General features: G+C 46.8%; 1 protein-coding gene across 1 annotated transcript in view; it reads left to right on the plus strand.

Moving 5' to 3' along the window:
• Nucleotides 1-688: 688 nt before the first annotated feature.
• LOC106813562 (putative ammonium transporter 3) overlaps nucleotides 689-13,096 on the plus strand; it is a 17,199-nt gene continuing 4,791 nt past the window's right edge. Inside the window, exons 1-6 of the mRNA XM_014817729.1 lie at nucleotides 689-836; nucleotides 1,515-1,718; nucleotides 2,741-3,290; nucleotides 5,637-5,708; nucleotides 5,963-6,022; nucleotides 6,732-6,808. Coding sequence (XP_014673215.1) covers nucleotides 689-836; nucleotides 1,515-1,718; nucleotides 2,741-3,290; nucleotides 5,637-5,708; nucleotides 5,963-6,022; nucleotides 6,732-6,808 — 1,111 coding nt within the window. The remainder of the gene's footprint in view (nucleotides 837-1,514; nucleotides 1,719-2,740; nucleotides 3,291-5,636; nucleotides 5,709-5,962; nucleotides 6,023-6,731; nucleotides 6,809-13,096) is intronic.

Consider the following 13,096-nt stretch of genomic DNA (forward strand, 5'->3'; position numbering starts at 1 on the left):
TATGTATGACAAACCGTGGATTTTATCGAACCACAAGGCGTTTCGTCTATGGCCTATTTGCATGAGGCGGCACGAGCATGCGCTCTGCACGTCAACCTTACAGAATCCTTATGTCCTGTCAGCTAGGTTCGTGGCAAGCACCGTCCGTCATCAAACGTGGCTTATGCATGCTCGCAGCAGATTTTCACGCGTAGATAGACAGTAGTTCATCTATACTAATTATCCTAGAAACTTCATAGGAGCTACGGATTAACAGATCGGGCCATTGTTGGGTACATTGATGTGCGGCCGTAATGCGACACCTCATTTTACTCGTCGGCTATTCTAGATCTTGACATAGCACGAAGCCCCTGCTAGGCTCCGGAGCAATCACGGTTGTCTTCACCACTATGAAAGCAAAAGGCAGGTATAGCTACGAAATGCGCGCATCGGTTGCTACAGGTAATATAATCATGCTGTGCGTGACAGGCGGCGAGCGACATTGCACGTGATCGATCTTCGTGTTCTCTCGCGCTTAACGCGTGATGAAAATATCCGGTTCTCGTAGCTTGAAGCGCGAGAGAGCGTATACGGGGATCCGCGTAGCACGATCGCCGTTCACAGTCACGGGGCGCTGGGTGTGAAAGCTCGTGTAGTGTAGGCGTCGCACTACGGCTGCTAAGCTACGGCCAGCGCGAGCATGTAAACGATGACGGTAGACACGCGCCGCCGGTCGTACGCGCGCAAGCAGGCTTACGGCAAGACGTTCACAACAGCAACGGAGAAAAAAAGACGCCGCGAGGTTATGAACCAAAGATCGGGAACGAAGTCAGATAGCTGGCGTGCCCAGTATCAGCGTATGTTTGTGTTCCGTATGAAGTGCCGCCGACCACGCTAAACATACTGAGCAATTTCGTGGTCGCTCTATTGCAGTTCTCGAGCTCTCGCATTATTTACTAAAATAACCGAATAGCACCGAATAGCGCCTATTCATATTACGGTAGAGTCCGGAGAGAGTTTAAGGTTTTATGTAGGTAAGTGAATGCGCCAGACTGATAAGCTATTTCAACATGTTCTGCTAGAATCTATGACAAATACGACATACGCATATACGCTCTCTTATGACACTATTTGTCATAGGAAGATTCTTCCTATGACAAATATTGTTGTATGTGTTGTGCGCATCATAGGAGTTTAGGAGCGCTATTATGTATTATGAACGCAAGCAGTGAATTTCAGCTGTAAAGCGGAACGAAGTTGACTCGTCAATATTCGTCATAGGAAGAATCTGCCTATGACACATAGGAGAGCGTAAATGCGTATGTCGTATTTGTCATAAATGCAAGCAGAACATGTTGGCTATTTCGAGAACGGTGCATTTCGGCCGAAAATTAAAATTCTAATGTGTATTGTGTTTTAGAAATTACGATTAATGATTTATGACGTAATGATATTCTAAAGTGTCATCGAATCGGGAAACTCATTCGGCGTTGACGTCTAGCTGCCGCTGTTTCAGTTACGTTGTGTACGTGCAGTCCGATTAATTATGGACGTCGTTATTGATTATGACGATTGGTACCGTAACGAGGAGCTTCCAGTTATCATGCTTAATATCACAAACGCCAACGGAACGACATTCACCGTCCCGATACCATTTCGACGCTCAAGCGCCCAAACAACGTGGGACGACGCGACATGGATTCTTACAAGCTCCTTCATCATTTTCACGATGCAGTCTGGTAAGAAGCCGTACACGCGCACGCGCACGTGCACACGCAAGCACGCACGCACGCACGCACACATAGCACGCACGCACCGCGCACAATGCACGCACGCCAGCACACATGCAAGACGCACGTAAGCATAGAAGTCCACACGCGCACGCAATACACATGAGCGCGAAACGGAGTGAAGCGCACACCAACACACACGCAGCGCACGCACCACGTAGACATCCCAAGAGTGCCGCAAGCGCGAAGCACGCACTGCACAGCAGAAACACGCCACACACTACACACGCACACAGTGAGATGCACACGCAGCGAAAGCACAACACACGCGCACACACCACACACACACACACGCACCACGTACACACACACAGATACAGCTAACACACACGCACTACACAGCGTACTACACACACCACACACTACGCACGCAGCCCACACACCACACACACGTACATACACACACGACACTATACGGATAATCGTATGTTTCCTGATACTGTGACATGCGCAGGGCATAGAGTAAAAATATTTGGTAAGGCGACTAATTAACAACAACAGCACCATGTTTTCTTATCACTCCAACTACATATAACACACGCACTGCCCTCCCTCTACACACTGGCCCCCCCCCCGCCACCACACCCCACACACATGTACACACACGCACGCACACACACAAGAGCGCGCCCGAACACACGCACACGCACACACAAACACACACAATACACGCGCACACGTCACGCAATCACAACACACAAACACACACACACACACCACAGACACCACACACAGCACCCACCACACGCACTGCACTACAAACGCAATCACACACACACAGGGCTCCAACACACGCACACACACACACACACACACACACACACACACACACACACACACACACACACACATACATTACATGCACTTACGATATTATTTTACATTTCATATTAAATTAGCCATCACTCATTAAAACTTACGCTTTAAAAACTTTTTCTTCTACGTGTTCGCTTCTACATTTTATCGTCGAGGTTTCGGCCTGCTGGAGTCCGGCGCCTGCTCCCGCCGCAACGAGGTCAACGTCATGGTGAAGAACGTCGTCGACATCGTCTTCGGCGGCATCACCTACTGGATGTTCGGCTACGGGCTCTCGTTCGGCGAGCAGGCCGGCAGCAACGCCTTCTTCGGCGTCGGCTACTTCTTCGTCGACGCCGACGAGGAGCACATGGGCGAGCGCTACGCGCACTTCGTCTTTCAGCTGTCGTTCGCGACGACGGCGACGACGATCGTGTCGGGCGTCATGGCCGAGCGCACGAAGCTGCCCGCCTACATGCTCTTTTCGTTCCTCAACACGATCGTCTACTCGCTGCCGGCGTCCTGGATCTGGCGAGAGGCGGGGTTCCTCGTGCAGCTCGGAGCCGTCGACATAGCCGGCTCGAGCGTCGTGCACATCGTCGGCGGCGTCGCCGGCCTCGTCGGCACGCTCATGCTGAAGCCGCGGATGGGTCGCTACGCGGCAGGCTCGGCGGCGCTGCCGATGGGGTCGCCGACGAACGCGCTCGTCGGCCTGTTCATGCTATGGTGAGTGGCGTGCGTGCGCGTGTCTGTGCGTGTGTGTGTGTGTAAGTGACTGTGCGACTAACGCGCTCGTCGGCCTGTTCATGCTATGGTGACTCGTGTGCGTGCGTGCGTGCGTGCGTGCGTGCGTGCGTGCGTGCGTGTGTGTAAGTGACTGTGCGACTAACGCGCTCGTCGGTCTGTTCATGCTATGGTGAGTCGCGTGCGTGCGTGTGCGTGTGTGTGTGCATGTGTGTGTGTGTGTAAGTGACTATGCGACTAACGCGCTCGTCGGCCTGTTCATGCTATGGTGACTCGTGTGCGTGCGTGCGTGCGTGCGTGTGTGTAAGTGTCTGTGCGACTAACGCCCTCGTCGGTCTGTTCATGCTATGGTGAGTGGCGTGCGAAATTGTGGTTTTTCGGCTAACTTATACTCGGTAATTTTTCACAGCAGCAAGTGAAAGCTATCTATAAAAATTGATTGTGAGTGCAATCGTCGGTTTCAATGTCAATAAGTTATCTATAAGCGATCTAGTAACTAGCATCGAAGTGGTCGCGGTAATGATGAGTGTAATTAATGTGTGCGTGCGTGCGTACGCGCGTGTGTGCAGGTGACTGTGTGTGCGTGTGTGTACGCGCGTACAGGTGTGTGCATTTGTATATGCGTGTGCGTATGTGTGTAGTGTGTGTGTGTGTTGTGTGTGTGTGTGTGATGCTGTGTGTGTGTGTGGCGCGCAGTGCGTGTAGGTGACTGTGTGTGTGTGTGTGTATGATGTGTTGTGTGATGCGTAGTGTGTGTGTGTAGTGTGCGCTGCGTGCTGTGTGTGTGTGAATGTGTGTGTGTGTGTGTGTGTGCGTGCGCGTGTGGTTTCTAGCTTACGTGGTGGCGCGTGTGGCTTCTATGCTTAAGCGTGGCGTGCTTGCATGTTGGTGCCGTGCCGTGCGTGCGTGCATGTGTGCGTGCGTGGCGTGCTTGGCGTGCGTGCTTGCCGTGTGTACGTGGCGCGGCGCGGCGTACGCTTCTTACCAGACTGATCGGAAATGAATGAAGGGAAGTTGTAAGAGGCATAATGAAGCATCCGTAAAAAAGTGTGTGTGTGTGTGTGGTGTGTGTAGTGTGTGTGTGTGTGTGTGATTATGTGTTGTGTGTGTGTGTGCGTGTTGCGTTGCGTGTGCGTGTGTATGTGTATGTGTATCGTGTAATGTGGTGTGTGTGTGTGTGTGTGTGTGTGTGTATGTGTGTAGTGTGTGTGATGTGTGTGGTGTGTGTGTGTGTATGTGTGTGCGTGTGCGGTGTGGCGTGTTGCGTGTGCGTGTGCGTGTGTGTGTGTGTATGTGTAATGGTTAGTGTGTGTGGTGTATGTGTGATGTGTAGTGTGTGTGATGTGTGTGTGTGTGTGTGTGGGTGTGTGTGTTTGCGTGCCGTGCTTGTGGTGGGTGCGCGTACGCGCTCATGTGTATGCGTGCGCGTGCGCTTCTATGCTTACGTGTATGCTGTGCATGTGTGCGTGCGAGCCGTGCAGTGTGTGCGTGCGGGCGTGCGTGGCCTTGCGTGTTTAGCGTGGTGCGCAGCGTGTACGGCTTCTTACCAGACTGCATCGTGAAAAAGATGAAGGAGCTTGTAAAGAAAGCATAATAAAGCATCGTAAAAGTGTAAATTAGTGTGTGTGTGTGTGTGTTGTGTGTGTGTGTGTGTGTATGCTGTGTGGTGGTGTGTGGTGTGTGGTGTGGTGTTTGTGTGTGTGTGTGCGCTGTAGGTGTGTGTGTGTGGGTGTGTGTGTGTGTGTGTGTGTACGTGCATGCGTGTGTGTAGGTGTGCGTGTACGTTTGTGTGTGAGAGAGAGAGATTAAAAAAGAAAGAGCGCGAGCGCGCTCGGGGCTATAGTGACTGCATTGACCCGTACCTATAATATATCTCGATGGCTAGAAGGACTACTCGTCCGGGTTTACATTTTATAAACTTTTTGTTTATAAAATTTAGTATTTTAATTATAGTTACGGTTTAGTTTAGACATATAATGTTAGGGTTAGGATTACATCAGCTATTGTTTCGTTTGCCATTCACACCACAAGTAATGATGGCACCGCTTTTAGCCGAGACAAGAATCCCGCATTAGGTCGATCAAATATTAAATTTAATTAACAATTTTCTTTGATATTTTCTTAACGATATGTCCCACAAGCCTCTACACCCTCTTATGAGCATATATGACATAAAGTACATAAGATAATAGTACAGTTACGAAGATCTATTAGAATATCAATCTCCGGTCACTCTTAATGACTGCCTTCAATATCCGGTCACTCTTAATTACTGCCTTCAATATCCGGTCACTCTTAATTACTGCTTTCAATCTCCTTTTGTTGCAGGTGGGGCTGGCTGGGCTTCAACTGTGGCTCGACATACGGGATAACCGGGCATAAGTGGAAGCTGACAGCTAAGTAGGTGTATTCGTGAGTGTGTGAGTATATATAATATACTCAATTTTGCCCAGACCAGGTAATATCCTGCATAGGACATTTATCCACGCAGGAAAATCGAGCAAGTAGGCGGGCCGTTATGTATATAATAACGACAGATATCGTTTAGTATAGGTTTTGTATGGCAATAACAATTACCGTCTCAACATACATGGCGTCACTCGGCGCTAATAAATTTCTCGCGGCCCGAGATCGGACAATCATTTTCCTTTCAGGTCGGCAATTACGACAATCAACGCGTCCATAGGCGGAGGGATTACGGGTTGCTTTATCAGGTAAACTGCCAATGTCTGCATGAGGCGCGTATACGCACTCATCACTCATCACGCAGTCATCAATTCTCACCTCCGCGTGCGCCGACGAGAATGATAAGCGCAGCCGAAATGATGCGTGTTCTAGAAATGGCGGCAATTTTAGCGTCGAATTACGAGTAGAACGCCTGTGTTCGACTCACGCGCAAAGTGTGCTGGTAGTTTATTGCTGCAGTGAATACGTCAATAGACGAGGACGATGATTTAACGTAATAAAAGCAATCAAGCTCACCTGCACGTCAGATTCTGGGTTATCAGGTTGATTGTGATAACATGGGAGTCGGTGTTGACGACTCCGCAGTTATAGATATGAGCATTCGTTCGGAATCCCATCGGATTAAATACTGTCCAAATTGACAGACGCGATGTGTGAAATTAAAGTAGCAGATATTTTAAATTTTTTTAAATAGCCTTATTACGTTTATTGGGTTCAATGTTTAACGCCTCAAACTTTAAACGGCTGTATTGGTTAAATTTACGGGTTACTTAAGTTTATAAGTTCTGTCGTGCTATTACTTTAGTATTTTTATATGAATATTTTGGGGAAATAATGTCTATCTTAGTTTGGTTGCTATATGGGCGTCTATAAATGCAAATGGAGATTTTACTCACAAGATGTTGATCACATCTTGCTATCGTATAATATGCGAAGTTTCCTTACTTACACATCTAGCTACCTGACTAGGGATTGGAAGCTTAACGTCGCAGACCTCATCAATTCTATCCTCGGTGCACTCGTTGCTGTTACAGGTACGATGCGGCAACTACGCACGCACACACACACACACACACACACACACAACACACACCACACACACACCACACACACACACAAACACACACACACACACACACACACACACACACACACACCACATACATAACACACACACATCACACACACACCACACCACACACACACAACACCCCCACAAGCCAACCACACACATAGGCACACACACAACAACACACACACATACTTACCGGCACACACGCGAGCTTATTGCAAATTATACGTATAGTGAATCAAATATGCACTTTGTTTATTATCTCAATACGGTGAACTAACGTCTAACTTGGCAAATTATTGATGTTATTGTACACATGCGGTGCGTTCCATAGGCAAATATGCCTGAATATGAACACCATTCAAATATTACTAAACAAAGCAAAACAACAAAAATATCGCTGTCAAAAACTTTGTTAACGACCTCACGGATACGTTGCTCTCTTAGTATCACTTCTAGTATTATATATTCCTAATAAATGCAGGAGTGGGCATAAATAGAAGATTGATGAAATGAGACACTCTCTATTAAATTTTATGTACCTGGCTACTATCAGATCGTCTACTAACAGAGTCCATAAAAAAAAATAGGAATAAATGGACTCAAGTGCTACCTCATTTACTCCAGGGACCTATCAGTCTGCTATCCCGTTTGTATACACTTGCATGTACACTGCCAGCGCGGGTGGGCGTGTCGCGGCCGTGGAAGCTACTGGTCATTGGCGCCATCGAGCGATAATCACTTTGGCAACGGTGCGCCTCTGCTTGACCGCCTGCCATCGACGACCCGGTGGGAGCCGTCAGTGATGCACGTGAGCCGCCGCCGGCATTATGGGCAATGCTCTCTGTGGGCATACTTCGCCGAGGTACGTATTATGTATAAGCATGAACGCCCACGTGGCTCTCTCTCTCTCTCCCTCTTCTTCTCTCGTCTTTCCCCTCATCTTCTCAGTCGTCTCTCTCTCTCTCTCTCCCTCTCTCAATTCTCTTCTTCCTTCTGGCGTCGTGCGATGCTGCGTGCGTAAGCGTATAGTGTGTGTGCGTGTGTGTGTGTGTGTGTGTGTGTATGTGTGTGATGTGTGTGCTGTGTGTGTTGATGTGTGTGTGTGTGTTGTTGTGTGTGGTGCGTGTGTGTGTGTGTGTGGCGTGTGTTTATGTGCGTTGCGTTCGTGGCATTGCGTGTGTGCGTGCGTAGTGAGTGCTGTGCGTGAGTGCATTCCCTGCTACGCTATGTTGCTTTGTCCCCCGCACACATATACGCACACGGAATATTTAAGTGTGCGTGCGTTTAATAGGCCAGATAGTCGTAACTCAGCAGCTTTCGATGATCAAAACTTTGTGAGAGGAAGAAACGGCAATATTGGCGTCACTCTTTCAGTCACGAAGTCGCTAATTATTCATGTTAATTGCCGGCTTAGTTAATGAGAACACGACAAGCTTCAATATTCTTAGCCTAACGGCCGCGGCGAGACTGATCCACGGCGGAGTGGCTACCTCCTTGGCGCACAAACCGCTGGCCGTAGTAGGCAATGATCGCATGGTCTGCCCTCACGTCAATTCATGCTAACTGTGGTAAGTCACCATATAACTCATATCGACGATTACTACTAACTTGTGCAATTTCTCCGACCAAATAATTAATTGTGATGCATGGTTGTGATCTAACAGATGTGTAGATGTGCGTGCTGATTGGTGCATGCGCGTGTGCGACGGTGCCGTGCTTGCATGCATATGCGTAACTGCGTGTGCGTGTGTACGTAGTGGTTTTAAAAAGAGGGCGGACATTCGGCTATCCGGTGAATGTAATGATGTTGCGTAGCATATTCGGCTCCATCCAGGGCAATCATCTGACAGTAGGGCCTGCGTCTCCGCCCGAAGACGAAGCTGCTTGGAGGGCGGACAATCGCCGAAACATTGCGGCATGCCAGTACGGAGAATTCAAACGAATGCCGCACCGTTCAGTGATGGGTGTGGCATGACGAAATGCCCGAGCCGCCGTGTCCGCCATCATCCACGTCGGTGTCGCCGGCAACAGGAAGACAAGAAGAACACTCGGCCGAAGAAGGCCGATGGGGGCAGCGGTAAAAACTTCAAATATCGTCGCTTAGTGTAGCTTGGCAGACGAAAATGCGGTGGTGAATGAATAGTGCACGAGGCGCGGCCACCGACAAGGCTATTTTAATATTTCAGTACACTCGCTTTGCAGTGACAGATTAATTAAAATCAGAGCCTATAATTAGAAAATGCTTTCTATCAATAGGCTCTTGTAAAATTGTTACTTGTACATTGAGATATGAGGTCTAGGTCATAGCTAGTTGAGAGGTTCTAGTGACAAGGTACCGACGCAAGAAAACATAATTGAATTTCACCGGTTTCAGCATTTTATATCGTTTATCTCTCTGTCGTTTATATATACATAATATCAGGAAGTTAATGAAGACAAATTTTCTTCGTTTTTTGTTCGGTTTGTTCTTCAATTAACTCCTGAAATTAATGTATGTATATATATCAAGAAAACTATAATAGGAGATTTCCTCCCTATTATGTATACTCTGATATATATATATAATATATTATATAAGTATATATATATATATATAGTATATGAATGTATATTCTATCATCAGGGGTTAATAATGACATTATTAACGCGCTGATATACATAGGCCTATATGGCGCTGTGTAACGTGTAAATCGTTATAGGTCTACTACCCGCGACACATATCAGTCCTACTAGGCACATTGGAGCGTTTGTCAATAGAAAAGAATGTTAATTATAAATACGAAATCTATTTAACGTACCAAAGTTATTTTTCCTCTATTCCTTTCGCCTATTATTGCCGACTATTTCCTGTAAAACCCCGTGCATCTCCTCTGCAACACACATGTTCACCGCACGCACGGGTCTGTGGCCGCACGCGACAACATAAATATAGTGTTTATATTTATATTAATGGTGTCTCATTTATATTTATGTTGCAGCTTCTAAATGTGTCTCATTTATGTGTCACTCGTAATATTTATATGTCAACTCTATATTAATGTATGTTGGCAGAAAAGCATATTGCAACGGCATTACAGGAAATTGTCGGCATTAAAGCGAAAGAGAGTAGAGAAAACATTAACACTTTGTAGTAAATAGATTTCGTATTTATTTAGCATTATATTTTTTATTGAGCGCTCCGAAGTGGCCCTGTGAATATGGTCAAGTGAAGTACAAACTATTGAATAATCACGTAATTTTTCGCAGCATAAATGGTATATTCGGATGCAATCTGTATCTTAATCATAAAACGCAAAAATCTCAGGCGTGTGCGAGTTGGTGTTAAAACCAGTATATTCTCCATGCAGAATTGAATGATGCAGATAATCCCGTAGAATACAAAAGGTGGTGTATTCCACCAGCACAATCGAAGACAGTTAAAATTAATGAATAAATAATATATATTATACTATTCTGGGGGGGCGCCTCCCCCAGAAATTTGTTAAAATTACAACCCCGCTCAGATCGCGTTTTTTGCGCGAGCAAGGGGGGTCCGGACCCCTGGACCCCCCCCTGTACACGCCCCATGCTCTGGGCGCGAGGCACCAGGCGAGGGCCAAGCGACGAGCGGGGGGAAGATGTGGGAAGGGGGGTGTTCACTGTTCACCCTCCCACACGATGGAGATTTTGCAATTATTACACTAAAATGGAGGCGAACCTGAGGTGAAATCTTGTAAATTTTCAAAAAAAAAAAAATTTTTGGCTTGGGGGGGAATGGAGTCGGGGGGGGGTTTCGTTCGAACCCCCCGAACCCCCCTGGCTACGGGCCTGTTACTATATATACTCGCTATATAACGGCGTTGAACGCGATTTAAATTCTTGGTATTACAAACGCACGATTCGATGTTGAAAACTCGCGATTCGATTCATTGTCCGAGTGTTGCTTTTGCAATTTGACGACGCTCGTATCTGTGCGCATGTATGTAGGCCTACTGTGCTTATTACACTACATACTGCACGCGCAATAGTACGTTGTAGCAACATTCAGTAATAAGGAGGCAATATAACAGTAAGCCTCCGCAAATTCCGTCATTTCCTGACATGTCCGTCAGGTGGTAGGCCTCAACAGCGGACGGCGGTTGGTCAGTTGCTGTTGGAAATGTGTTCAGGCAACTTTTCAGAAATTCGCGAATCAATAGAGTTTGGCAAATTTTGCGAGCGGACATAGAGGGCATTGAATCTGTAAAGTTTATTTAACTATAAATAAAGTGTATGTTGTGTAAGAGCGAAAGTAACAGTTGAGTATTTTTAATTAATTTCTAGTTAATGCTTATTTTAGGCCTGCCTGCCATATGGACGCCCGTTCTAACATGTTGATTACATGGTTGTTCACTCACCTCCCAAGAGCAACAAACAAGAGAAAAGAGCTACAAGAGAAGAAGCGAGTTATTTTGTGCGACAATAGATATAGACGTTGTCATGATGTCAAAAATAGATTACTTAATTAGAGTGCTGGACTTATCGATTTTATTGGTATAGTACTGAAAAGACGTTGCGATACGAGAAGCATCTTAGTCTTAGCATGTGGCTTTGTAATTACTCGCACTGACTATAATGTAAGATCGTAAGGATGAGTGTCCCATCTGATTACTCTATAATGATAATCATATTATAGATATGATATAGAGACATAATTAAATAATATATAAATATTATATTATTCGATTAATATTATATGAGATCACTGGCATAGTGTGCGGTACGTACATCGTGGTTATTATATATCCTCACGCGCTCAGGTGACGCTACTACACGAAATGATCGGTCGAAACCGCGTATTCAGCTAACTTCCACCCAAAGATCCTAGTGCCGGCACAACTCCGCAACAATAGGATCTTTGCTTTCGCACCGGTCCTCATTCATTTTGCGCTCTTCTATCTGAATTACACGGGGCTGATGAGACGAAGAAGGCGCAGACTCTGACCCTTGGATTCTCGTCCAGACTGCGCTCCAAGCAACTGATACGTACATCGATAGAGCACATTAATTGTGTATTGACAATTATCTTCCTCGCAGCCCCTGGTCGAGCTAACGCGGTCAGGTGAGAACGTTGACAACAGTAGACGCGGCACCTTGCTCAGGGCGTGATTACTGAAAATACCGCATAGCGCCGCGAGGCTAGCAACGGTTAAACACCTACCATGCGTAATTAGGCCCGTACTCCCTGTCTGTAGCCATAGAGAATATATATAAGACATATAGAGTCTACGCATATCATTTTATGGCATGTAGCATAGGGCGGGCGAGACAACGGCGGATGGGCCGACTCTAGATTCGGACAACCGAAATTCCGATTGATTATTATGTAATTCAGGCCTTACGTAAGAATATAATATATATAATATCCTAAGATGCTGCCTACGCCCCAAACGATCAACCGGCAGCCTCTCTTTCGTTTTTTTTTTTTTTTATGCTTTCTTTCTCGTGTCAGCATTTTCTCTCGCTTTTTGTCTCAATTATAGCGAAGTGGCGGATACAGCGGAGGCAACATCAGATATACGATGCGTTGATATTTATCGACACGCATAATCGCGCAGATCGACGGTCGTATCTCCCTATAAACTAGATCTAGCTGGCGACTCAAAGGCATCGGTGCAGTGCAGTGAGTATTATTCTTAATGCAAAGGGGAGGTCGTAGTTTATCGATGCTCTATATGCTGTTTAATCAGTCCATCTATTGCATCCGCGCAGCTCGTTCGAGTACGCCTGTCTGTCGAACTGGCTTGGCACTATAGTTAAACTACGTGTAACACGCACTGCTGGTAATAAGATGGCGTTTGGATTGCATTGAGACAGTCAACCAGACGACCTCGGTTCACTACTGTGTGAAATCACCAGGCATCCAGCACGATAGTAAATAAACCCTTCCTGGCTGGTGCCGATATATACGTAAGGCTGCATCGACTTCCCATCACCGGCAAACCGCGTCGCATATGTATATGCCACATTATTCTCTGGGCAAGACGCACTGCTCTAAGGACTTCTGGCCGGAAATCGATACAGCAAAACTATCGTTTGTTGGCGCTGCTATGGCTCTCCGAAAGAATGGTTAAGGAGGCTCAATGGAGCACCGCGCACATGGGTGGTAGCCACGTAAACGGGCCGCGACACGGCAGATTTCTAACTTACGACACCACTCGTCCGTAGTGGCAAGCCCGCGATGCAAAACCTGACATCGTCACGTACACACACACACGCACACCACGCA

The sequence above is a fragment of the Priapulus caudatus genome, unplaced genomic scaffold (assembly GCF_000485595.1).
Source record: "Priapulus caudatus unplaced genomic scaffold, Priapulus_caudatus-5.0.1 Scaffold792, whole genome shotgun sequence".
Classification (NCBI taxonomy): domain Eukaryota; kingdom Metazoa; phylum Priapulida; class Priapulimorpha; order Priapulimorphida; family Priapulidae; genus Priapulus; species Priapulus caudatus.